General features: G+C 44.6%; 1 protein-coding gene across 1 annotated transcript in view; it reads right to left on the bottom strand.

Moving 5' to 3' along the window:
* FLI1 (Fli-1 proto-oncogene, ETS transcription factor) overlaps window positions 1-14,849 on the bottom strand; it is a 32,942-nt gene extending 18,093 nt beyond the window's left edge. The window contains exons 1-3 of the mRNA XM_010082811.1: window positions 14,640-14,849; window positions 7,410-7,564; window positions 3,878-4,081 (exon numbers count right to left, since the gene is read on the bottom strand). Of these exons, the coding sequence (XP_010081113.1) occupies window positions 3,878-4,081; window positions 7,410-7,564; window positions 14,640-14,770 (490 nt within the window). The 5' untranslated portion in view covers window positions 14,771-14,849. The remainder of the gene's footprint in view (window positions 1-3,877; window positions 4,082-7,409; window positions 7,565-14,639) is intronic.
* Window positions 14,850-27,513: the final 12,664 nt, after the last annotated feature.

Raw genomic sequence — 27,513 nt, forward strand, 5'->3', positions numbered from 1 at the left:
TTCTGCTACTGGAGAAGGAATTGCAAAAGCTTTGTCCACCTAACTCATGTTTTCATCAGATGGTCTCTGGCTTTGGCATTTCTTTCTTGAATATCTGTGGGGAAACTCCTGTCCACCGCTCTCTCCTTTTCAGGTTATTTGGAGGAGATCCTGAGTGCAGCACCCAGCCTAGCTTGCCCCTGCCAGACAGGGAAGTGCTGGGGAATTCAGAAACACGCTTTCTATGACTAAATAGGCTGCAAATGCCTGGTTGCACGGACTGGCGGAGGAGGTGGGGGTGGGGTGATGAATAGCACTGAACGAGCCTGTATGATCAACCCATAGCTACTTTACCCTAAAAAATGCAGCCCAAGCCACTGGAAAGGGACGGCGCCTCCCCCAGTTTAATTGCTAAAAGTTCTCACCTTTGCCCGACAGTCTGAGGTTTCTGGTGGGAACACCACAGAAAAGGAAATGTGTTTCCTATTAAGGGTTTTCAATGAAGGAGGGAAAAAAAAAAAGAGACACTGATCAGGACAGAGAGAAGCAGACAGACAGAGGCCAGGCTGCTCCCTCCCTTACTCGTTCTTGGGCAAAACTGGCTGTGATGAATTTTCATTTTGTTCTTATTCCCCGTGCCCCTCACTGGGTCAGTGACACCTTAGATTAAATCAGCTCTTTCTGGAAACACTGCTATTGTTAATAAAGTACAGGGCTATTCTCCTATAATCAATATTAAACATGTTAGCTTACGGTTCCCCCCACCTTTTCCTTTCTTTTTTTATTTTCCTTGCATTAATTCAAGAGGAAGATGGGAAACGACTGAAAAACACAGCAGAAGAGGGGTTTTTCTGCATAAAGCTTTTTTTTCCACAAGGCAGCTCATCCTTCTGAGATGCAGGAACATCTCGGTTTCAGACCCTTGCAGTCTGTTTAACCTGGAAGTCTATTTTTTTAATCCTAACCTTCTGAAGGCCATGTGGCCTTCCCTCCACATCTCCTGGTAGAATCGAGGTTCTGCTGTGTTTAGCAGTATAGTTTTGTTTGGCATTAATATATAGCTCAAAACCACAGAGCAGTTTTCTGCTTCTGCTTCTCACCACAAGCTCATTCTTTTGCCTTCAGGCTCTTTTCGTTCATACACACCACACACGACAGACCTCCCATCACTAGCGAGGGAAAGGACGGGAGGTGACAGACACCGGCACAGCAGTCAGGCAGGCTGGCGTCCGAAGGTGCAGGGGGATGAACAAGGAGAAAAGCTCAAGGCATGGCTTCACAGTTTCAGAGAGGAAACTGGAAGAAACATTTAAAGAAAGATAATTGTTTGGAGCAGGGAAGTGGACAGTAGTTTCCTGGAAAAACTCCTGGGGGGGTGTTTTGAGAGACTCCAAAGGATAGATTTCTGCAAGGACTGGGTTCTGCAAGTCTGAAATCTCCTAAAGGTCAGAGACGTCCGAGTTCCTGACTGCTTCAACAGGTTACGGAAACAGGAAACAACTGCACGATTCTGATCCGGACCTAAGTTTTGCCTGAAGACGAGTTTGGTTTAGTCTGGACTATATTAAATACCTCACCTGAACCTTCTATCTCCAAAACTAAGATTGAGCTTTTGTTGAGGTCTTCCAGATATTACTGGATTATTTTTTCCATCTGGAATCAGATGTGCCAAAATAACTCCTTCACAGGCAGTTTTAAGAAGGCTTTCACCCTGATCAGGAGTGTAAAATGTTGAAAAACTTCTGAAGAAGCTACTTTTCAGGGGGTCTCCCTGCCTGGCTAGCAAACAGGCTCAGAAAAATCAGATCAGCTTTGTTTCTTAGAAAACAAACACCAAAGCTGAGGATTCACTAGTCGTCACATATGCAGCTTAACATCCTGAGAGGACAAACACCTTCCAAGAGAGAGACTGGGCAGATGTCATCCAGCCTAGAGATCTGCAATTCCCCAGAGTTCTCTGGTCTTTTGTTGCCATCACATATTCTTCACCCTAAGCAGGAACAGATCTGGATGTCTCTGAAACAAACCACCTTACAAAAGGGGGAAAATTCCTGAAAAAAAAAGTCTCCCTGTGGCACTGAGCTCAGAGGCTCAGCATTGAACATCCGCTGGAAATCAGTCTGGAAAAACAATGAGCTCCTTTCGAAGGCGTTACTCCGGGAGGGAGTTAACCAGCAATCCAGAAACCAGACTGTCATTAGGCAGAGCTCGGAACAGCTGCACGGAAAGGAATGCTCTTCAGAGGCTGCCCGACCTCCACTCAGACAGGAGCTTGCTTTAAATAAGGACAGCACTCACATGACGTCTTAGAACAGCCCAAGGGGCTCAAGAGAGAGAAATTTATAATCAGAAAAGCTGGGGATGGACCAGGATTGAATTCTCCTTTTGTATGCATCCATGTAAAATTGGAATAACTAATTTGTCTGAATCCAGCAAAGTTGCTCAGGTTTTTAATAGCACAGAAATCATGGTAGGCATTCCCCTGGCAGAACATTCTATTTTTAGGATTATTATTCAGAATGCATTGCAGCAGCACTTAAATGTTGCAACTGCATTAGGACTGCATTGTGCTGGGTCTTGAGAGACGTGAGCCACAATCCCTGTTCCACAGATTTGCCATCTCAACAGACAAGACCAGCATGAAGGCGGGACCACTAGCTCCATTTTACAGAAAGTAAAACTGAGGCACAGAGGAACTGAGGCAAAGGTTTACTCCTCCTAATTTCAGGCATTTAAAGGCAAATGTGGGATCCCTAAAGCTTGAGACTATCACCGGAGATACTGTCTGGAGCTAAAGCAACAGAAGAATTCAAGTCCTCTGCCAACCTTTTCAAATTCAGCCTGGTTCTTTGATTCAAAAACCATACAGCTCCTTCTTCATCTCTTTCTGTCAATTCTTAAGTCTTATCAATGAGACAATTCAAGTGTCTCACTTGAGTATTTATCTTGTGGGAATTTAAAAACTTTTCCGGTTACAAAGCGTCTGATTTGCCCAGCCAAAATCAGCAGGTTTGGCCAAAGCAGCACTGGCTTCACAAAACTGCCTTACGATTTCCCGTAAAAATGTGTAATTCTGTATGGAAACCTTAGTTATAAAGATATTCTGTGTCTGCAATAATCTTGAAATGTTCTGAGAACCAGAAGCTCTTTGCTGATGAAACAGGATGAAATCTGCAGATTATTTTGGATGGGAAATTATTTTATTCTGAAGTTGTAAGGGACAAAACCTGTTCAAATCCAACAGTTTGGTTATTTGTTGTGAATCATTTCTTTGGCTTGACTTCTCAAACAAAATAAAGGTGGGGCTTACAGAGGCACCCATCTGTGATCCAACTCTTGTCCCACTGTGATCTGTAAATCTCCCACTGGTTTTAGCAGAGGCAGGGAGAGACCAGTGCTGAACAGCTTTCAGGAAATACTCTAAATAAATGCAGTCTCGCTGCTTTATTGCACTGGCCGGATGGAGACATCTTCAGCTGCCTTTACATCACAATTTGATTTCCTGGTGGAAAAAATACTCTTTTTTCTTTCTCTCTCTGTTATGGAATAATTCGCCTGCGACCCATCAGTTAATGTGTGGTTTAATCTCCACAGCACATTTATGTATTTTTATCATATAGCCACAGATGTTTTTATTATCTGTAAGACTATCTAATCTTCACCTCCCTGATAGCACCACTAACTCCATCTAAGTTAAAATTCACTAATTAACTTTCCAAGCCACTTTTTATTCCTCTCTTCCTTCTTTACTCTCTCTGCTTGCCTTTCTCTGGTCTTTTCCCTTCATCCTTGTTGTTCTTTATCCCGCAAGAAGTTAGCCCTAGAAGTTCAATACTTGAGACAGCTTATCCCATCAGCATGTCGCAGCAGGGCTGGGATAAATCAGAGCGATACTTACTTTCCCTGAGGTAACTGAGGTGAGACAACAGAACTTCTGTGTTGTAGAGAGAGGTGGTTCGGAGGAAGTCATCCTTGTTCATTTTGCAGAGCTCCTTGCCATCCATGTTCTGGAAGATGGTGGTGTCGATCTCCATTAATCCGTATTCCTTTATAGCCCATTCCAGCCACTGGCGCACGTGTTCCTGGGTCCATAGGGTGGGATCTGGCAGGAAAGCACAAAGGATGGTAACGCTATACGCAAGCTGAGTCACAGCATTAACCATTGTTTCCACAACCAAATGGATATTTACTGATTCTAATGCATTTGGCCAGGATGAACAAATTTTGTGCTGTAACAGGGCTGAAGGTGCATAAATTGATCACACTGACCCTCTCACCTGCCTGAATCTTACACCTGTGCCTGGGAACAGTATTAGTGACATTTAACTGTGACTTTCCTCCCTCTGGAAAAACGCTTCCCAAAGCAAACATCCCTTTGAAAGGGTACGCTTGTCACAGCTTCGGTTCTGCAATGCTGTATAATTACATCAGCGCTGGATAAGTCACACCATCCTTTGCAAGTGCATTGCAAAGTCCCAACAGATGGCATTTTAAAGTCTGAGGATGGTGATATTTACGGTCAGCAAAGGGACTCTGAAAAAAAAATTATTGCTTAAACAGAACAGCTTGCCATGTATCTCTGAGTCACATTTGTTCACCCCGCTGACAAGAACACAATTCTACCTCTGCTAGCCCTGTAAAACCAGCACAGCTATTGGAGGGCAACGTGGATTTTATACTGTCTCATGCATCATTATCAACTGTCAGCAAAGCTCCAGCTGTGGAATCTTTATTACTGGAGATGACGTAAGAGAGAGATTGAACCCGGCTGGAGTTTCAGACCCCATGGTGATGGTTTGCTGCATCAGGAGTTAAAAAAAGAAATCATCCTTTGAGTTCTGAAAAGAGCACTAGATCAGAAAGTCCCAGCAAGGGTTTGTGCCACGACACTGTTGTGCCACAATACTCTGGTGCCACGATGCCATTTTTGGGATCATTTTTAAAGAGTCATTTTCACAGCATATCTGCCTTTTCAGATGTTTCCTGTGCTGCTTCTCCCCATGTATCCCATTTGAAAATGTAAGCTGCAAATTCGTGTTCCATTGCAGCTGGAGAGGACTGTGAAGCCAAGCCTAAACTGTGAAGACGTTTGCTTTGTCCATCACAGCTGGTACATTCCCCTAAGATAAAACTCAAACAGCTCAGGTCCGAGGTGGTTGAGAAAACGGATCAGAAACATTCAGCCACCACACAGCTGGCTGGTTGTGCTTTGAGGGGGGACAAGAAAGGTCTCTGCCACACATTTTATAGTGTATAAAATAGTGCCTTGCTCCAGGACTGTAAACTGTGTGTGCTCGGACTGCAGGGATCCCTTGACACAAAAAGTCAGGTAGTGGCTCTACCTGGTACATTCCTGGGCAGCTGAGGTCCAGAATAACGGCGTGAAACAGAGAAGTGAGACCAAGGAATACTGAAATTACAACTGTGATATTTTGTCACTGGATTTCTAGTAAAACCAGGTTGCTTAAAGCTGAATTTTAAACAAAGAACTTACAACCCCATACCTTTGCAAGTCTGCTTTGGGAAAAAAAGATTTCCTTTAAATTCAGTAATAGGCAATTTAAATTCTGCTTTCTAAGCACTGGCAAAAGACTGCGAATTTTACAATGCAAGTATTCAAGGGAGGGTTCTTTTTTTTTTTTTAATTGAAAGAGTTATTTGTCTTGAGTTTTGAAATAATCCCAACATTTAGAAGGCATAGTGAATTTGTGGTCTCCCTTTAAACAAACACTTTTGAATTTCAGATATTCATTCAGCCTATTTATCACTGCAAAAGACACTGAAAGGTCTCTGAAAAACTGCCTTCTTGAAACACGGCTTAGAGTTCATTATTATTACTATTGCAAGCCTAATGCGACATTATTCTTGCCTATCTTCACCCTAATGTGCTATAAATCTTTTACTCTGGATTATATTAAAATTTCCAAATGCCTTTCTTGGATGAATTTGGCCTCATATCCTGCAGCCAGAGATCTGGGATGATGTTCATTATTGTCTTCCAAAGTCTGGTAAATCACTGCTATTTCACAAGTATCTCAAGTTTTTGATTTGTGGATGCTCTTGAGGGGGAAGAAAGTCCTTTTTTTCCACTTTCCTTCAAAGAGGAGATTTTAAACCTTCTCTTCTACTGAGGGCACTAAAAGTCATTTCCCCTATTCCAACAACACCCTTGGTCTTTTTAAATATGCAGAAATAGCATGGGGAAGAGCAGGACAAAATGTGTCTCTTGACTATCTTTAGCACCCCTTGTAATGACTAGTAGCTGACACCTTTCTGGGCAATGTTGAGGCTGAGAACATACCTGATCCTCTCACCCATTAGGTTAGCCAGTCTCTCTAAGCAGATCCTAATAAGGGCTTAAACGGTACTTTGAGATTTGCTGTCAATCTTTTATTGGCTTCCCTTCACTACATTCAGTTCAAGCTTTTCCTTTTCATCCTAAATGGCAAACAAATGCTTCGGAATTGTCATCTGTTCGTGGTCAAGCCACGATCAGAAAACAGCGCTGAATTCCACGAGTACATTTCTTTCTGCCAACAGTTCATCTGCTTGAATCAGCTACAACCCTCGGTGAAACCCTCACGATGCTGGGTGAAAAGCTGCACCCCTTGAAACCAGTGGAAGTTTCAGTATGTAAACTGGGCCAGGACTTGGCTCACAGTATCTCCTTTGCTGGAAAGTTCCCAGGCTAGCCTGTTTATTTCTACGGTGTTTATAAACTTTACAGGGAAAAGTCCCTCGCGTTCCAGGTTCAGACTTCACCGGTTGCCTGCCACAGCAGCTCTCATCCTGGATTATCCACACGCATCCCGCCAACTTCAGACAGCAGATGTGGATATCAAACACAAGCAGAGAACTGGACAGGAATGTTTCTGTGTAACAATTTTTGGAAGGATAATATAGTTGCTGCAAAATGTAGTTTTTCTGGTTTTCTACTTCTAACAAAGAAATGAAAACAAAATAGCTCATTTTGAATCAATATGACATGAAAGTACATCTGGGCCCTGCAGAGCATCATGAGAATTATAATTTGGGTCCACTTCTTGCTTATTCTTGCCTACGAACTGTGCTCTTTGATCACACCATGCGCGTCCCAGGATGCACTGCAGATTCTCCTCTGACACATTACAGGAGATGGATTTGGTTCAACACACCAAAACAACACTTCATTCCGGGGCGGGGGGGGGGGGGGGGGAGGAAAAAAAAAAAAAAAAAAAAAAAAAAAAAGAAGCACTAATAATCCACTTCTTATTCAAGGTAGAACATATACTGGGACATGAGAAATTCACACTAGCAAGAAATTCAGAGATTTTCCTTGCTTTTTACATGGTTTGTAAGAAAGAGAGTGGATAAACAAGTTTTATCTGTTCAGCTGGATATTTAAGACAGTGCAAGGAAATATGACACGAAGAGTTTGATGGTGGTGGTACCTGCTGGGACAATGACTCTCCTCTCATTGGTGGTCATGTTGGGAGGAGGCCCGTTCTTCTCATCCATGTAGGTGCTGTAACTCACTGGGTTGGACTCCGTCCCTGCTCCGACGAGTTTGCTGCATTTGTTCACGCTACAGTCTACGGGGGACTCCCTGAAAAGCGAAAGGAAACAGATGACTTGTCATTATTATGCGCCTTTCATCCCTGCTGCAGCAGAAGGAGGTTTGGGTTACAGAAATGGCAGTATCTCGGAGGTGAAAAGTTAAAGGGAGTTTCTTGACATGTGGGAGAGGCCATTCCTGGCTTGTCACATGAATGTCATAAGGTGATCTATGAATCACAAGTCTCATGGAGGGGATCTCTGAGAGTGAAACCAGTTGGAGGAAAGAGAGTTGGAGGTGCAAAGACAACTGACTTTCAGACAAAGGCAATGGTAGCTGTAAGGTCGCACTTATTCTTCTGAAATACCAAAACTCACGAAGCAGACAAAAAGCAATCGCATATCATCACACAGAACACAAAATTCCCATGCCAAAATGACAGGATAGGCACAGGGGAATACTGCAATACTGGCATGGTATCTAAAGAGTCTGATTTCTACAGGGCTGAATGGAACGGATCCTGTCTGTTCCTAGCAGTGAAACAGTCCCAGGCTTGTCTCCTGCTTGGATAGGAAATCTAGAAATCTTCGGTGCCTTAGGCGTGAGTCAAGAACTTCAGACCACAGAAACTGCGTGTGAAAAAGGCTCTGGCTTCAGTTTTACTTCTGATGTGATGGAGTGATGAGGAGGGAACATTTAGCAACTCAGGTGGCACTGTGCTAAGACCTGGACTACACGCAGACCCTTGGCAAGCAGTAGGCTTGCTCTGTCTCGCTCTAGGAGAATTATGAGCCTCCAAACCACAGACAGAGAGCACAGATTTTGTTTTTCTCCATCTGCAGTACTAACTCATGCTTTTTAGCTCCAGAGGTCACTTAAAATACAAGTCTACAGCCCGCCACACGCACCCAGTACATCCCAGCTCTGAAGAAAGCACCAGGGAAGGGCGGAGTTACTGCCCTCACCATTGCAAGGGTGTGTTAATGTGCAGCCTCTATGCACAGCGAGCACAGAGCCTGGTTTAATCCACTGCTTCAATCACACAACCCTCCTTCCTCGCTGCCAGAAGCAAAGTGGCCTGGGAAGAAACCATTCGCTGGAGGGTAAGAACTATGACAGTGCACCAAATCCCACCCTCTGAGTTCAGCTGGCAAGACTTCCCAGTTTGGACACTAAACAAATTTGTTTCTTAATCTGAATGGGGGGGGAGGAGAAGAAATTACCGAAATTCACTTATCATGGTGGGGAGATAAATGCTCCACCGAGATATTCTAAGGCAGATGGTAATTTTTTCCTCATGTCTTACTGAGAGAATGTTGCTTGAAAATGGAAATAAGATGTATAACTTACACATGTTCGAATTTAAGGTTTTACTATTTCGCCTACTGTTTTTCCAGGCAGGGAACCAAAATCCGCCTTCAGAGAGGCAAAACTGCTGAAGGTTTAATGTCCCCGTGGCAGTCAGAGGAGAGTCTGAGCAACTGCAGGGACACCAGGGTTTTCACAGGGAATGTGATCGTTTCTAACGTTCTGTTGAAATACTCTGTGTCAGGTGTTAAATGCTGCCTGTACTGGCAGAGAAAAAACCCTGAAGCAGCACAAAGGATCTTATTCTTTCCCGAGGAACAGGCTGTCCTGAGAAGACTCGGTGAAATGGTGAGAGCATCCGTGCTTCGAGGTGTCAGACTGTTCAGCTCAGTGCTGGCTGTCCCCAGGGAGGTGACCGGCCTCACCTGCCCTGCCTGGAGACCAGGTGCTGGTTTTAAATGGTGTGGGCAGCCCAGCTGGTGGGACAGACCCCAACACGCACATATCCCCACGCAGTGAGGATGTATGGATTCCTACCTGCCTTTGGGATGAAGTTCTCCCTTCTTCAGAGTTAACGGTAAAATTTTCTTCAAGTTTCCTGCCGTCAGCACCTCCCACGTTGCACAACTACCTGCTGTCTAAGGTCCTTTGAATGGGTTCACTCTCACCCTCTCCTCTGTAGTTAAATTTCCCTGGAAAATACCCTCCTTGACTGCAATACTCCATGTTTATAATTGAATAGTTAAATATATAATATTCATACAAAACTACAGGATATATCCAGACTCTCAGATAAGTATATCTTCTAAAAAGCTTGTCTGCCTGGGAGCACACATACTTTCTACTGGCATGAGATGACACACATCAAAAGACCACAGCGTCCTTGGCTGTCTCTACCCTCTCGAAGTATTCTGCACATCCACATGACCGACACAGCAAAGGAACAAAAATAACACCAGTGCTGTAAGATATCTCCTCGGTGGTTTTGTGATGATTTTTCACTTTGCAGACTCTTGGCTTGGCAGCTGGGGCCCTGTCTATCCTCTGCCTCACTCTGTGTGTCTCAGCCTCCAAGAAGTTTAAGGGACAGGTGTCCTTACCAAGTTGGATCCAGAGCTATCCTCAGTGGAAATCTGATAGCCAAAGGACAGACATAACTGGGAACAGCATTAACAAAACTTAACTGGGCAGCAGACTGAACTGTCCTTCCCTTTAGAAAAATGCCATGAAATCTTTAATGGCAGCAAGCAGGAGCATCCTTAGTTTTGTGTCCTCTGTAACCCAGCAGTTCGTACTGGATCCAACTGGAGCCTTTTACTGGGAAATGAGGCAGCACTACCAGACCGAATCATCCTTGCAGCTCCTGAACATCCATTCCTGTACTGCCCCAGCCTCAGAGGAGGGATTTAACAGTATCCCAGCAGAGGGCAGGTGTAGCTGCGGGCAACACAATGAGGAATTCAGTGTGGGGAACAACGACAGTATCAAATGAGAGCAGGGAGCTGCGAGCCATGAACAATGTATTCATGGAATATGGCTCCTCATTTAGTTCATGTGCTACCCACAAGCAGACTTAGATACATATAAAAATTTCCTCATTATTTGACATGGTTTCTGCAAGAGGATTTCAGATGCCAGATTAATCCTTGACTTTTCACAGAGACTTCAGACTTTCAAGTGGCTGTACATGCTGGACTTGCTGAGGTTCTGGGCAGCAAACGTCGATCTACGAAGGTGAAGGGATATAAGCTGCTTTCACAAGATCTCTTCAGTCTATTCACTGTGGCAGCGACAGAGTCCAAGGAATATGAAGCAGTACTCATTCCCACTGTCCGTCCAACGACTCTTCATTCCAGCAGCTCCTCTAGCAGTCTCTGGGGATGCCAAGAGCTTGGTGTTTTGGGAAAGTTTATGCTAGACTGGCCAAAATGGACAAGCAGCTAGGCTGGCATTGACTAATAAATCCTCTGTACAGCTTCAGCCTGTGCTCCAGATACCTGAAAATAAAGCCATTACTGTCCCAGGGCCTCTGTCTAGGAATCACCTTTGGCTTTCATTCGAAAGAGCAAAATAAGGGATTTCAGTGATTTCTGAACCTGACTCAGCTGTGGTCAGCGGGGTATTTCCTCCTTCTTTGTATCCCTTTCTTCCTATCCTTTCATTGCTCCTCTCTTCCCATCTTCTTTTCTCTTTAAATTTACCACTTTTTGGTGTAAGTCCCCATTTGGTGATGTCAGCTTTAATCTTTACACTTGAAATTGGATTTTAATTTTTTTTTTGTTCAGTGAAGGAAGTAAGAACAGACATACTGCGATTCTGCTTGTGGTTCCCTGTTACAGGCAGGGAGCAGAGCTACCAGGGCAGGATCACAGCTCCTCGAAACCTGCATCTAACTGCGCTTTAAGCCTGCCTCCCGTCCTGCTCTCAGGAAGGCCTGAGGAGGAGGTTCACACCGAAAAAGACTAAGTCTGAAGAAGAGACAGCTGTGAAAGGGATGGGAAAAGACATACAGGTTACAAAACTGCATGAGGAGAGCACAGAGGCTCAGTAGCATCTAAAAGAATCATGTGTAGCACAGACAGGTAAAATGCAGACAGCAGGTAATTGCACAGGCTGCTGCTCTGGCTGGGGACCAGAACAACTCAGCGAACCCCACTAGAGGGCTCACACGCTGCTTAAAGGAGATTTTTATTCTTGTAGACATCATAGATGGTCCCTTTGTTTTGTTTTGAGACAATTATTGTGGTGTACAAGTGTTCTGAGATCCCTGAACCTTAGCATTATTTTAAACTTCTGAAGCAAGAGAATGTCTCCAAAGCATTTTCAAAGCACTGACTTGGTTATTTTAGCTAGACAAAATTTGTAATGACAGTTGGAATTACACAGTGAAGTTTCCGCACATCCATGCACACATCCAGCACATTAGAATGTTCTTTCACATTTGAAGATTGCACAAATTTTGTAGAATCTTTTTAAAACTCAGTCTCTTGAGTTTAGCTGCAAGTGCAGATCTGTAGTAGCTCAATAAATACAGCCAGACTTTGAAACATCTGTTGTTTGGTTCTTCTTTGCATTTGGAATTTGTGTAAAATATAAAGAATAATCTGTTATTAACATGGACTGTAAATTGGGTTAAACTTTACCCAGCATTTTTCTAAATAATCCTCCTCCTTTATTCATTGGAATTTAAAATGTGTAAGATTTTGCTGGGTTGGTTTTTTTTAAATATAAATGATTGTACTTATATTCCAAAAGCATCTAAAAGCTTCAACAGAAGCCCAGGTCTAGTATGTTGGCAAGTGCCAGAACAAAAGTTGCAAGCCACGCTCCCAGTCCCTGACTGGATGCAGAGATGAATGGTACACACAGCATCTTGCAGCAAACCCACGGAAAAGCTGGACCTCTATTTTGTGTGTGCAACAGGTCAGTACTACAAATACAAGACTAATTCCCTTTCCCAGCGCCCAAAGGGGTGTGAGAAGCATCAGGATTTTATTTTTTCCGTGTTGGATTTTAACTGCCTCGTGTTTAGACACTAAACAATGCGAAACACAACTGTAGCACTGGGTTTTGTTTAAGCAAGCTGTCTGGGAAGGCAAGGAGGGACCACATACTGCCTCCAGGTTTGATAATATTTGAAAATTTCACAAAATTTCTACTTCTGAATCTTCTCCCCTAAAACATAGAACCCTGCCACTGCCTGAATATCCCATATACACAGTTAGTATGCAGCTATCTGTGAAATTCTTTCCAATTTGGGAGTAAACCAGGAAAACCCAACATGGAGTAGAAAGCTGGTCAGAGTTTCCATGTTGTTTAGCACTTGGAGGAACAACTCTGCAAAACAGGCTTGGAGAGATTCTTCAAAGCCCCCTTCTCCCACCCTGCTGGGGACCAAACCAACTCATCACGCTCTGCCTCCCAGCAAGCAGACCTGCTTCTGTTGCTCAGAAAAAGAAGAAAAGCTGGACACCATCCCTTACCGTCATCCAGCTCCCTCCACTGTCAGGTTTGCTATAGCTTTATCACTCCCTAGAGTACATAAACCATTCTCTCGACAAGTAGAGAACGCTAGCGGCTTCAAGTACAGGTGAAACACAGAATAAAGGCTGCTCCCTCTAATGAGCCAGCTGGAACCTGGTAAGAGAGCGTGCTTGAAAAACAAGAGAGAGGAGGAGAGGCAGAGAGAGAGAGGGAGGGGGAACAGGTTTTGTTATTCAGCCCACAGTTCACGTTAATCTGTATTGAGATCGGCGTTTGCCGCTCGGAGGGTGCGTCAGTTTTGCCAGGCAGCTGATGGGCAGAGGAACAAGCAACTGGAGTGGCCCAACCTGTAACAATGAACTGTGATGGATGTGGGGGGAAAGGACAAATTTTTAGCCATAAATAGGAGGAGAGGATGGATAAGTCAGACGAATGTTGTCATTTCTTGGGTGGATTGGAGCTCTTGTGCTAACGAGTTATCAAAAGGCAAGGCTGGAAGATATTCCAGTGCTTAGTTCTCACATTCAAAACAGTGTTTTCTTTTTTTCTAATGGGTTCAGAAGTTGTTACCCCTTTTTTAGAGAGACTGAGGACACAGTTTCTGCCTAAGGATCTCATAGTCTTGAGCAAGCCCATAAAGAAGGATTTCCTTTTCGCCCAGAATAAGCACGCTTCTGGAGGGCCTTTCTCTGCGGGTATCAGGGCACTTACAGCTGTTAATGAATCACATTGTCAAAGCAGTACTATTTCCCTTTTTTTTCTGAGCAGATGAGGAAATTGTAGCACAAAGTTCACAATGGAAGGACAGCCCAATACATTTGATTCCCAAAACATGCAACACACTCACGAGGGGAGAATGCTACATAGGCTTTTGGATGTACAAGTACATGCAGTTCTTCTGAAGCCCAGAAATGATACCAGAGTACAGCCAGGGCAAGATCAAGCTCAGCCTACAAATGATCACCATCAAAGTCCAAGTGACACAAAGACCTTTATCTTACAGTAAAATCAGCATCTACCGTATACTTACGAGGAAAAAAAAACATGCTGCTGTTTGAAGCCTTTAACACCGTCATCTCACTATAGAAGTCTGAAAGTGTGAGGCTGCTTTCTGTTTCAAACTCTACACTTTGCTAGGTTCTGAGAAACCAGGAAAAGAGGCTGTTACCGAAGCCCTAAACTAACCCTAAAGAAGAAAACCTCTCAATTGTTTAACTGACCTGTATTAACATTGTACTAATGTTAGGGATGTTTGTGACTTTGAAATTAAAATCAAATTATAAATTAATATAACTCTAAAACATAATGCTAAAAAAATAAAGCTATTTTTCTTTATTGTATAGATTTAAAATTGAAGTAATTCAAAAACTTTACACCTACAGTTTTTGTCCAGGAGGGTGCAATTTTTTCCTAGGATTTTGACTTGTAGAAATGTTTTTAAAAGATGCAATCTGAGCTGTGCTAATAAAATATTTTCAAGTCTGTGAATTTCTCATTGAACAAGGACATGATCCAACTCCCTCAGCTCTGACAATAAGTGGTTGGGGACAGGCCTCCTACATCTTTGGCTAAAAGCTCTTGAAGAGACATCATAACCGGTTTCCCTTTCATGATTAACACCACGGCTCAAGTGTACTCCTCAGCTCTCTTTTTCACCAGTGGTCACACATGCTCACACAGAAGTCATGGGTCTATGACTTTTGTTACACCCCATAGACTGCCATAAAGGACCTCAGTGTCCTCTTTTTTGACGTGTGGGACAAGAGCACGAGTGCAGGATGTGTGCTTTGCTTTTATTTAAGATTCAGTAGATGTGCAAAGGGTCTTTCCTTACCTCGATCCATTCATGTGGTCATATTCCCTCTTTACATTGACCCGGACGGGCTGGTTAATCCACTCCTGCTGAGGAGGCAGAGGGTTGATTTTGTGCGGCTGGCCATAGTCAGGATTCCCTGAGGCTGTCATATCTGCCTTGGGGAGGTGAGTGGCAGCGCCGTACGTGGAGTCAAAGAGGGACTGGTCGTCGCTCACCACCGACAAAGCCTCCTGAGGAGAAAAAAAAAAAAACAAAAAACAAGTGCTCAGAGTCGTGACTAAACTAGTGACTTTGCTCCTATTCTCTCTTTGAGCTGGTGAGCACCTGCAAGGGCCCCACAGCTGCCCAGCACTGTCTGAAATTGCCATCTGCCAGGATTCCAGATTGAATCAGAATCTTTGGGGTCCATTAACCAGTATGCAAAACCAGTGGGTTGCTCTGCTAGCTGCTGGGTTGCTCTGGGTGGGGCGAGAGTTAAGGATAGCTTCTGCAAACAGCAAAGGTGGCTGCTGGGTGCTCCACTATTGTCGTTGCTTGCTGTGAGCAGCTTCACCTGCGATTTTATAGAGTTACCTGCCCACCTGCTGCACTTGCAGGTTCAAAAACAACCAAAGAGATAATATGTAGTGTGTAATTATCTGGAGTGTCATTTGAAGGTCTATACATCTTCATTCGAAGGGGTTTGTGTGGTGTTTATATTTTGAGGTTACTAGCGAAAGAGAAGCAGTCAGTGCAGGTCAGAGTTATGGGTGTTTGTGGTGGGTGAAAAAATGTATTACTTTAGGCTTTCTGTTTATTTTGTGGGAAATGGAGGACTGGTGAGTTACCAAACTGTGCATTTCTAGAAATGCTTAAAAACAGGAAATTGTTATCCTTTTTTTTTTTTCTTTTTTTTTCCCTGCTGAAACTCCAAATGTTGACAAAAAGTTTTGACTATCAATTTCCCTGCGTGGATGCGCTTGGGTTTTCTAAATGAAGCATGCCAGGCTCATAAAGGCTTTGGCACAGCCCTGCCTTATTCAAAGTGCATCTGACAGCGTCTGCGTGTTCTTTATGGAGCTAAGCTAACCGCACATAACACAGCTGCCATTATGGCTGGCAAGCCAGAAACTGAACGAGGAACCTCCCAGACTAAAAGCACACACTACTTTAATGCGAGTGGTCTGAATTTACAAATATCAGCACCTTTCTATCTCAGATCTCAGATCACGTAACAAAACCAAATAACCCCGAGTAGCCTAGAGTTTAAGTGGGCCTGACGAAGCTTGAACTGAGGGGAACCCTCAAACATCTGCATCAGTCCTGCTAACAGTGTTTGCTATAAAAATTTTGTGAGCAACCTCTCACACTGACCAGCTGTGATGCCCACAGCTTCTAAACAACAAAAATGAGAGCTTTTACCCCACACTGCCTGCAGTTGCATGTTGCAAGGAGCTCAAAGTGCGTTCATCCTTTCCAGCAGCTTTTTCTTGGTGGATGCACAGCCTTTCAAAAATAGCCTCTCCCTTTTTCTGCTTTAGAGTAAGCTAGGGAGTGGAAGGTGCCCCTCGGAAGAATTTCCTTGTGGTGCAATCCTCTATGATTGTTAGTAACTCCTTAAAGTGACTGAGACTATCTCCAGGCTATAAACTTGGCCCGTGTAGAAAGGTACAAGAACACGAGATCTTCTAGTGACAGCTCTTAAAAGAGAGGAAGCCTTTCCACCAGAGGTAAAGATGTAGTGATTTGCTGCTGCTCTGGTTCACTGAAGTCAGGATGTCAGGCAGGGGTTCCTAAACGACTCATCTTCTGTCTCTGCTTCCTCTCAGTACAAAAAATGCGGGGTTCCCTACATTATGGCGTGAGGTGGTAGGCGAACGCCAAAAACCTGGGGTGCTGGACTGACTTACGACTCTCTAGACCCAGTCTCAGCTATGCATCTTACCTTACATGGCAAGGAAACCATGAGTACCACCGCAAAGCCATGCAGTAAGGTTTTATAAGGTTTGGTTTTGGAGATTTCCAGTCTAAAAACACACACAAAGTTGGGGGTTTTTAGGGAAACAGTATCTGGGAAAATGCTTTTTCTGCCTAAAGCTATTTTTTCTTTTGAAGAAAGGTTCTGATGGGAAAAAAAAAAAAAAAAAAAAAAAAGGAAAGCAGGGACGTTTCTGGCTAGTCCACCCTCCCTCCCAAAAAAACCCCAAACAACCCCACCCCAAAGAACAGCTCTGGACCAGGATCAACGATCAGGGCTGCATCCAAGTACAGCTATCTTTACACAGGCAAGTCCACACCTTTCTCTGATAGACAGACTATCGGATGGAGAAGCCCGCCTCCTCAGATAAGGATCTTCCTTGAGAGACAAAGCGGCTGCTAGGCCCTGCCTACAGTTAACGGGGATAATGATAATCTCACGGGCAGGCAGCGGTTGCACAGAGAAACTCTGCATTTTGCTGCTTGGGTGCACACAGACTGCAAACTCCACCGTCTTTAAAACTCTGTCGTGCACAGGAAAAGAAATTCAAATGCGATGGCTGCCATCACGGCAAGCCCAAGCGGTTACTGAACCAGGGATCGTTGAAGCTGAAGCCCTGAGTTAGTTACAGCCGCAAAAAGCTACAGACTGGAGGCTCTGGGGGAACTGAAGACACACAGAGCAGATCAGGCGGAGATAGCGGCTTCTAACACCTGCTTACGGTGCGGGTCGTGCATGCAAATAGCAAACAAGTATTGCTGATTGCATGCAAGGGAAGTCGGGTGACACGCCGCCAGCTCCTGCTGTAATCAGCTTCTCCGTGGTGTGTACATCTACGGCTGAAGAAAAACAATGGGTTGGCAAGCAACAGGTAACCTTTAGCAGGCAGGGTCAGAGGATGGGGACCACTCAGATAATGTCTGAGCAGCCAGGACTACCTGAGACTTGTTTTAACTCTCCTGGAAGAGGACAAGGCTTGTCTGGCCTTGCCAGAATTTCAGGGTACAGACCCAGATGGGAAATGTGTGGAACCTTCCTTGTACTATCAGAGGCTCTGCTTGGCTAGATTCAGTTTTGGAGGACTGGTCTTTTCTGGAAGCATTTGGCTTCAGTTCTGGCTGAGGAAGAGATCAACAGTTAAATTGAATAGCAGAGGGTAAATTTCTACCTCCTGGAATCGAGAGCTACTTAGCGTTTGGTGACGGGCAACTGGGAAAACACATGGAGGCATGAAAGGTGCTAACATAACCTAAGCAGACAGGCCACAGCTCGCCAGGGCTCCCCCCACGCCGCTGCCTCCCGGGCTGCGTCCTTGGGCCGGCCAGACTGAGTCTGAGACAGGGGTCTTGTGTGTATTATTCTGGCATACATGTTACATTATATTGCCTCTGGGAATAGGCTAGCTTCACTTTTTCCAGTTTTTAATCACATTCCTGGCATAAATGTGGCAAGTCCCGTCTCGGGCAGCTTGCAGCGCAGCGATAGGCAAGCTCAGCTCCCTGCAAAGCACAGCCCCGGCTTTTGCAAAGCAGCCCACTGCCGAACTGCCGCAAATGAAAGGCTCCCATTGCTACGGCTGCTGAAACAGCTCTGCACAGAGCTGGCACACGCTTCTGGATCCCTTGGACAGCAATACGCGATACGGCTATTATTAATAACAGTTTATAGTTGTAAGAGGTTGAATTGGCAGTTTTTCCTTTTTTCAGACGAGCCATCTAGACCCAAGTCCCAGGTCTAAGCGGTTCCGTAAGGTGAGGTACGCTTTGATTTAGTCCCTGTGTGCTGCAGGAAAACCAGTCCGTTCTGGTCACACAGGCAGCATGCTGGGGAGGCTGACTGTCCACCAGTGCTTCCAGCAAGTTCTCCCAAAATGGAGATGGGATGAAAGTTTAAGTAAAATTTTAACTTAGTTAGTAAATTGAGCAGAACATTTGAGCCAACATATGAATGGAAGGGGTCTGAGAAACAACCCCTGGGTAAAAATCAGGGGCAACTGTGCAATGCAGACCCATGATGTGAAACATCATCATTTACCTTGATGTTCTTCTGTTCACTGTCCCTGGCACAGCCTCTGTTGCATTGACGACTGATTAATAACAGAGCTAGGCCCAGGATATCCCCATGTCCTTGCTAACCTCTAGAGGTTTGCCTTGGACACGGCCCCTTATCCAAACTTCACTGGCAAGGAAAGCTTGCTGGAGGTTCCCAGCTCCCTGGGTTCAGCCCTGGGAGAAAGGTCATGAAAACAAGAGCTGGTGAGGCGACAGCAGCCAGCACTTTCATCCCAGGTAGAACCCAGCGCCTACAATAACGGCTCTTCCCAGGTGCATGCGATGCGTTTACGCTGAATATTGACTTTGAGCTCTTTACATTCACTTTTTCTGGCCATAACCACATTTAAAAGGCATTGCTAAAGATCAAAGGTTCATCCTCCTCCACAAAGTTTAACTTAAGAGAGAAAAAAACGCTGAGTACTTGAACCATCGTACTACGCATGGAAAGATTACTTCCACCTCTACAGGGGTGGGTTTTTGGGGTTTGTTTCGCAAGAGTATATCTTTACCACTCTTAGTCCTCAAGGAAAATCACTCCTGAAGTATTTTTTTAAAGAGAATGTTACTAACACAGACCTGCTGTCTGAAGAGCTCAGATGTACAATACAAAGCACCAAAATATGGGGTACCAGCAGCTACCAGCCTTACACATGGCTTGAGGTTAGCACAGAGGATCTATTCCTTGAATAGAAATGACTTTGGCACTGCAGTTTTACAAGTCAGCACTTCTGCTGCCAGCATCTCATACAAGCAGAAAAGAGATAACATCAGACTTACAAGAAAATGAGTCAAATATAAAATTTTAAAAGGAGCAAAGTCTGTGTTGATCTTGGGGCAGCAAATTCGGATGGACTGGGCACTGAATTGGGAGGCAGGAAGGCAGAATATTCTTCCCATCCCTGCCCCTGATCTTTGGCATAACTTGTAGCAGCGCATTCCCCCGTCTGTTCCTTTTTGCTCCCTTCAGTCCTGTGTTGCCCTGATCCCTGCACCCTGTAAGCTCTGTGGGGCACAGAGACTCATCAAACAAAAAGAGAGAAAGACCCGTGCAGCTTTTTCAGCACGCTTTTCCTGAGTTTTGCTCCTGCTACTTCACCTTCCTTCCTGGATATTGTGCAGTTGGTGCAGGGACTCCACAGAACTCCTCCTGGAAAATCATAATCTGAGGCATTTTATTGCTAACAACCACAATCCAGTCTGGTGCCCTTCACAATCAGTTTAAGGCCTGCCTCTACAGCAGAGGATTTGCGGGCTGGAGCTACCACCGGAGATCCATCACAATGCTGTCGGGAAAAGAGCCGGCTGAGAGCCATCGCTGCCTCGGTGCGTTGCTCTACACCCCTTCTACCTACTTGCAGCATTGCGCAGTGATGGAAAAATTGTTCTCTTCACAGTATTTTCCAGTTGAGCTGATGGCTTTTGGGTTGTGGCAACCTAAATGCTGGTAATCCGTGCCCGGGAGGAGATGCAGTCATGCTTTCCCTGCTGCAGCAGGACTACAAATTAAGAAAAAAGCAGCACACCTTTAAGACTGTGTCAAAGTTTCTGCAGATTTGAGGCTATAAAGGAAAGCTTTCATTTAATTATTTTGATGATATCCCACAGTGCAATAATTTTGCTCTTACTCTGCACTAGAGGCTTGCCTAAAACTACAAAACAGGTCAACTCCCTGGACAACAAGCTTTCCTCTGCACCTCAGACCGCCGTTCTTTCACTTTCCACCCAGAGTACTGCATCGGAGCATAACTCGGCAGTGCTAGCATACAGCATCATTTCTTCACAATTCAAATAAATGGGAAACCACAACTTAGCAACTCACGCTAGGAGGAAACAAAGCGGGAATAAGATAGGCAAAAAATAAGAAAAACACACTGAAATTAGCCAGTTAAAAATGGGGCAAAATGCTTTTGTAGTATTTCTCATAAGGAAGTATGTCCATTTTTAATTTTTTTTTTTTTACTGTTTCCATTAAATTTCATGTCAAGTGGATAAAAGAAGGCTGCTGAAATGAATGCTTTATTGTTTTGATATCAAGATCCCCAAACCTGACTCAAAAAGGAAACAAAAATGCAATCATGCATCCGTACTTCACTCTTCAGAAGAGCACTTGACTTCGTGCACATGTTTATAGGATCGGGACCAATGACTTTTTTCCTCAGTCTAGACTTCACATCAAGCACTTCAGAGCCTATTTTGGTTTGTTTCCAACAGGCTAAATACCAAGTGGGAATAACCAGGACGCAGTGCTCCTCCCCAGCAAGTCGCTGCACTGGGACAATGATGATAAGGAAGCTTAGGGGCACCAGCGCCAGACATGGGAAATCTCCAGGGCCTGCCTCTGTGCGGTCTCAACACAAGACCAGGAGAGGAAGTGGGAGAAAAAAAAAAAAAAAAGAACCTGCCCAAATTACTGCTGTGGCCTCCTGACCTCTTAAAAGTAATATGGTGAACTCTGAGGCTGGAGAGACTGGCCATGTCTGATAGACGATCACATCTCCATCATATGGGTTCCTAAATCCTGGAAGCACACTGCTGCTCTTCCTTTGAGGGATTTCCCTAAGGGCTCCTGCCCCTCTTGGCTGCTTAACACCCTGCTGGTACTGGTACACGCTGGGAATAGTGGAGGAGGTGGATAAGGAGCCTGCCCATTAGCAAATGAGGGACAAATTACAGCTTCTGGCTTCTGTTCCCAGAAGGTTTGGGAGAATGCCTGCCCAGTTCTGCCAACCGAGACACGGGAGATGATTTAGGATGAGGACTGAACCTTGGGGGTAAGACTTTAAGCCTGTTAAAAGTGCTGGAAGCTTTGCCAGTGGCACGGCTTGAGCTAGGTTTCATTTTTTGGCAGCTCATTTCATTACAAAAGGATTCGCCTCCATGAATTAATCAGCATACCTCTGCTGTGGCAGGATCTATATGATCTCGCAAGATCTTTTGCAAGCCACGTCACATTTCCAGAAAATCAATCAGCCTTTGCCACGTATTAACACTCTCCTTGGCCAGTTTACTCTGCTTACCTCGTTACTGATCTCTGCTCACAGCTTTTCTGCTCCAGAGTCACCCATGCTCAATTGGAACACCTTGACACTGATTGCTTTCAAGAGCCAGGCAGTCAAATCCACCTAGCTCTAGTTCACCTTCCCTTTTTTTTTTTTTTCCCCCTCACCCTTGGAAAATAATTGACTTGCAGTGAGCAGATGCGTTTGTAAACAGAGACACATGGATATAACTGTGAACATACACACTTCAGTAAATATTATTGTAGCATTTTTATGGTCTTTTCTGCTGCAAACACATGGAGGGAAACTGCAAGATGGTTTCAGAGGCTGGCTTTCTGACAAACCCAAACTATCCTGAAGAATGAATGCAGTCTAGTGCTACGCAGAAATTCTGTGCTGACCTCAGCTTTGTCCCCAAGCACCCACTGCCACACTCCTCTCCTTGATGTAGTGCCAGAGGCTGCTTTCACTGGCAAATATTTCATTGGGAGTTTGCAGACTGACCAAGGGCTTTGTTTCAGAAAACTCGAGCTCACTTTAAACTGCATTGGCCTGTTGCGATAGTGCCATCGTTTCCCTAAAAGGAGAGCTTCTTGGTATTTTTTACTCATATCAGAAACTGAGACTATATAACGATCCTGCTGCCTTTGTTTTCCACATGCAAAGAGCAAGCAAAGCTTTTCAATAAAAATGATTCACCCTAGAAAGGAAAAAAATAAGATGAGAAACCCAAAAGTATTGGGGGGTTTGTCATGAGAGAGGGTAGGTCACATCTATACGTCTCCTCTTTAACAGGCTGCCTTGGAAAAGGACATAAAGCGGAGTCTTAAAAACGTGAAGGAATAGGTGCAAACCACAAAATCTTATCTTTTCAGTTTGGGTTCCTACTGCCAAAGCACTGGAAACTGTGAAAAGAGTGTTCTCCCAGGAATTCAAGATCTGGGAGGTGGCAGTTTAGAGAGACACAAATATTTCAGGTTCCTCTGAGCTCTGACTCACCGCTACACCAATGCCCATTCATTATTTTTTATTTCGCTTTGATACCATTGTCCCAGCTACATTCACAAACACCGCAATCGTATCCTGTTTTGTTCTCTGACACCATTCCCTTCACAATCGCAGGAAGCCCATCAGGAAACATTCATCGGGTGCTGTTATGTTTCCATCCGCAGAGAACAAAACATGCACTTTCAGCCCAAGATGACTTATTCCAGACTACGGAAAAACAATAGCATGAAAGAATCAAAGCAGAGTCTCCAGGAGAGAGCGCAGTGTGTGCTTCTCCCCCGAAACAGGGGCAGGAGTCCTGAGCAATGCTCCAACGCCGCTTACCTGGGGAGTGCTTAGGGATGGAAAGGTTCAGCCAAAAAGAAATAAAAGGCATAATCCATCACTGACATCTCGAGTGCATACTGCAAGGTCTGGACACTATATCAGAGGGGGCAAATACAAGTCCAACGCAGTCCTGCAGCTGAATCCTAAACCAGATGTGGCTCGAGATTTCAAGCATTAGGGCTCGAGTCTATTTGTGTTCTGGATTTGGCCTGGGTCCCTGAGCTACGTTTGGATTAAATCTGTGTCCAGGGTCTCGGTGCTCATGATATTCAGAGCATAAATTGAGTGTTTCAGCCCAGAGCTGGTTACTTGGGCTTGTTGTCAAGTGCACATCACACGAAGTATGGAGATAAGAGGAAACAGGGGAAGTAGTTCAGGACTCATAGGAACCTACTTCTTCCCCAAGAAGCATATGCATGCTTGACAGAGCAGCGTGAAACTGTTAAGTGACTCTTAACCAGAAAAAAAAATGGCATTTACTGGGATGCACAAGTCCCAGGGCTGAGATTTTCAAAAGAGCCTGAAGTTACACAAACGGCACTCACATTTAGCAGGAGTGGGGAGCCCCAGTCCCTTGAATCCCTCTGAAATATGAGGTTTAAACCTCACGAGAGAGGCCAGCTAAAGAGGAGCAGCTAGCAACAATGCCCAGCCAGGTTCTCCCTTTCCTTTGCCCACTGATCCTGACTGCAAATACAGATGCCACCACTGCCCAGCCGAGTGCTGAATAAAGCCGTGCATTGACGCCTTCTGCAGAATACCCAGCCTCTGCTGGCTCCTCATCCAGTTCCTAACTGGTCTCCTCCACTTGGCAGCGGAACTGACGGCTGCCACCCTGCTGGGATGGCATGGATCTGTGTTTTCCTTGTGCACCGAGCCCAGCCCCTGCGGCTCCCAGTGACGAGATTGTTTCTGCATACGCCTATAGGAAAAGCAGAGATTTTGTGAACAAGCCTGCTCTTGGCATTCCAAGGAAAACAGCTCAGCAGGATTACACCGAGATATTTTCTTTGTCAATCTCCATCGAGATATTTGAACAGGAAAACCCAGTTTACACCACTGGAAGTTCCCAGGGGCTTTTCATTTCTTTATGAAAAAACACTGATGTTTTAATTTCAGTGCAAGAGGAAGGTCCTGGAAGGATTCAGGGAGAGCCATCACTCTTCCCTCTTGGACAAAAAAGTCCAAATCCCATACTGGCACCTGGGCTGGAACCCAAAGTTAGCATTGCAATACAAAAAGGAGTTGACAAGGTGCTACTCTTCCTAGTGATATCAAACATCACAGAGAAAAGACTATCCTACCAACAGTTATGTTTCAGGAAACTGCGACAGTAAAATAGCTTCTGATGCCCTATGCTATAGCTATTGCTGAAGAAAAACACACAGACTAATATATACATCTAACTCCACCTCTGGTGTCCCATCTACTAGAATCAGCCACTGAATGCTGCCTCCTGGCTAACTCAACAGCAGAAGATGTGAGAGTAAAAATAAATTTGAAAAAAACTGGCTCTGTTTACAGCTCTGTCAATGTCCCTGTGCCTCAGTTTCCCTATCTGTATGATGCCTGCTCCCAAAAGAGCTCAGATTTTGGAGAGCACTCCATTGTCCTTGCAAGAGGAGGTCATAGAAGTGGCAAGTGTTATCCAAGGGCAAGAACTGCGCGACAAAAGCAAAACTTATTCTCCTCCAAGGCTGAGCAAAAAAAATTACCAAAATCTCTTATCAGCAACCATTAACAGAAAGTCTGTTGGTTTTATCAGCACGGTACTGAGAAGGGTTCTGAGCCTGGCTGAGATAGAGGAGGTCTCTTGCTATTGCCACCTCCAGAAGTCTGTGCTCAGGGACAGTTTTCCACACCTGTGAGAACTAACGGCTGCTTCTTCCCGGCTGTAGCAATTAATGTCATGTTTTTGTCTGGTTTGGTTTTGCTTTGGGGTTTTTTAAATGAAAATCATTAGCTGTGGCTTGATAACACCCAAGTACAGAGCTGTCAGGCTCCTACTTTCACAGTAACGTGGGTAACAGACAAATCCAGGGGTGCCACACAGACAGACACGAGGCTGTTACATTAATTTTACAGCATGGGGACCCATGCAAAGCAACCAAACCTTCTGCTCAAAGTCATTTGGTAGAGTGTAGCTAAACTAAGAGTAAAACCTAGGCCCCCTACAAAAGCCCGCTTTCCTGCAGAAAAGAGCACGGCCTTTACGTGCGACACTTTGTGATGTTTTCTCAGATGACTGCAGCATGTTTTCCTTTTGCTGAAGGGTTTCTTACACTCGAATCATGCTAACATAAATAAGAAGCAGGGCTCTGGGCACATCTCCATGTTCTTAGCCGAGCTGATAGGGCTGGTCTTATCTCTAACAGGGCAAGTCCCCTGAGCTGTGTTGAAAAGCCTTTTATCAGATGCAATTTAAAGAGAGTTCTTTCTGAGATGTAGTTCTGCAGCTCTGGCAGGAAAGCGGGGCTTCTGACTAAATCTCCTCTGGTTTTGTTTAGCACTGAGGTGAGGGAGCAGGACAAGGTCCTATTTGTGGGGCCGGCAAGACAGGGCTGCTCCTTGCGCCTTCCCTGAAACAACGTTCGACTCCCTCAGTCAGAGGAAAACCCTGTCAAAAAATGGCTTAACGATCTTCTAATATTTCCATGCAATTAAAGGCCACATCTGTCTCACAGACCCCGTCCTCCTTTGCTAATGTACAGACATGAACTAAACAGTCTGTCTTGTTGATTCGCAGGGTAACAAAGGGGCCCATTCATAACACAGGCACTTGGGCTATTTTGTGTGTGTGAAATGAAATAGAGTTTGCATTTGGAGAATAACCTGTGTTGGGAGCTAGCAAGAGATTTCTGCTCTAATAAATCAATCAGCTTTACCGGCTAATAAAATAGCCCCCCTCCTAATTCTGACTGCGCTAACCAGACAGCCACCCTACAGAGAGGCAACTAGGGTTTCTGGGCAGAAAGTGAGAATCTAAGCTAGCTGGCTATTAAAATTCTTAGGAGGATGAATAAAAAAAGAGAAGGAGTTTTCCCCAGCCCAGGGAATTTGGGTGTCACCTCGGCTGTGTTAGTCAGTGGGTACGTGTTTTACTACCGTCTTTAGCTGGCTCAGAGCTAGGTATGGTCCTGCTCTTGTCTTTGCTCAGTTCTTTCTGAAGAAAATGGGAGCATTGCAGGAAAAAAAAAAAAAATCAACAGCCAACCACCCTTCAAAGGGCCATTTCTGGTTTGTTAGTGAAATTGAGGCCTTAAAAAAAGAAAACAAATTGAGGCACGCATTGGCATAGTCCCAAACCAACACAAACATTATCTTTTGCCCTGACTAAGAGTTTTAGGTAATACCTGCGAGTGTATCCAGCCAGATAGGGCAGTGCAAGGAATATATTACTGCTGGTTTAACATTCAGCTTGCAAATGCCTTGGGGGAATGGGCTGTTAGGGTTTTTTTTTCTCTTTTCTGAGCCCAGCACCTTGGCACGCTAGTCCGTATTTGGTCATGGTCTGTATCTCTGCCGTCTTTGTGCTTTCACAATACAAACAAATACACTAATAATGTTCACACCTCAGCATAGCTCATTTCCTCAGCTTTCAAGTGAGCAGGAAGTGTACAAGCAGCACAGAAAATACAGTCCTGTGGTTTCAATACTTGAGTGATATTCGGGAGATCGTGGGCTCATTTACCATCTAGGCAGCAAAATTGTTTGTTCAACTCAAGTGAAAGTTCTGTGCGCAAAATGAGGGGCACAAGTGGGTGTCAAAGCCACAGGGTAAGAGCTGGACAAACCTAGAATATGGTGAGATACCATTTTCATACCCTGAAGAAAGTTAGAGAGGCTGTGAGAAATGTTCCAATCCTGCTGTTGGACAGAAAGTCAAAATGATTATCCAGAGAAGACCACCTTAAGTCAACTGAAATAGTTTGTTTCAGGCATTCTGAATGTTTCATTGCAGTTTTAACCTTCTCAATTTTCTTAAAATATTGCAATTGGCTTATGTTTCTAAATGAGGAATGGTTTCAAAACAAAACGTGGAAAACTTGAGAGAGAAAGCACCAAGTAAGGCTTTGAGCAAACTGCCAAAAACCAACCATTTGACAAATTTTAAGAAAATCTGTGTAGTTCTTAAACCTGGCTGATTTCATTTGCCTGCACAGGTACCTCCATATCTTTAAGATTTGGCATTTTGATATCAAGGTGACTAAAACTACGCCAGATTCCTATCCTGGAGGGAAGCAGAGGTCTCCAAGAGACACATGTAAGGGACCAAAGAAAAACTCCAGCTCCCTTCTGGGATACCTGACTGGGCTAACCAGCTCTTGCAAGCCTGAGCTGCATCCTCGAAAGGTCTGATTCTCCTCCCAGTCCCTCAGCTTCTCAAGGAGCCCGGGCACAATGTTGATCCTCAGAAGGGACAGGTTCTTACTGGTTTGGAAAGGCACCACACGAACATCCAAGGGAAGAAGGATGTCTTCCTCATGGCAGGTCTAACAGTCAACAAGGATAACGTGGTGACAAAACACCTTATACAAAATAGGGGT

The sequence above is a fragment of the Pterocles gutturalis genome, unplaced genomic scaffold, assembly GCF_000699245.1.
Source record: "Pterocles gutturalis isolate BGI_N339 unplaced genomic scaffold, ASM69924v1 scaffold4505, whole genome shotgun sequence".
NCBI lineage: Eukaryota > Metazoa > Chordata > Aves > Pterocliformes > Pteroclidae > Pterocles > Pterocles gutturalis.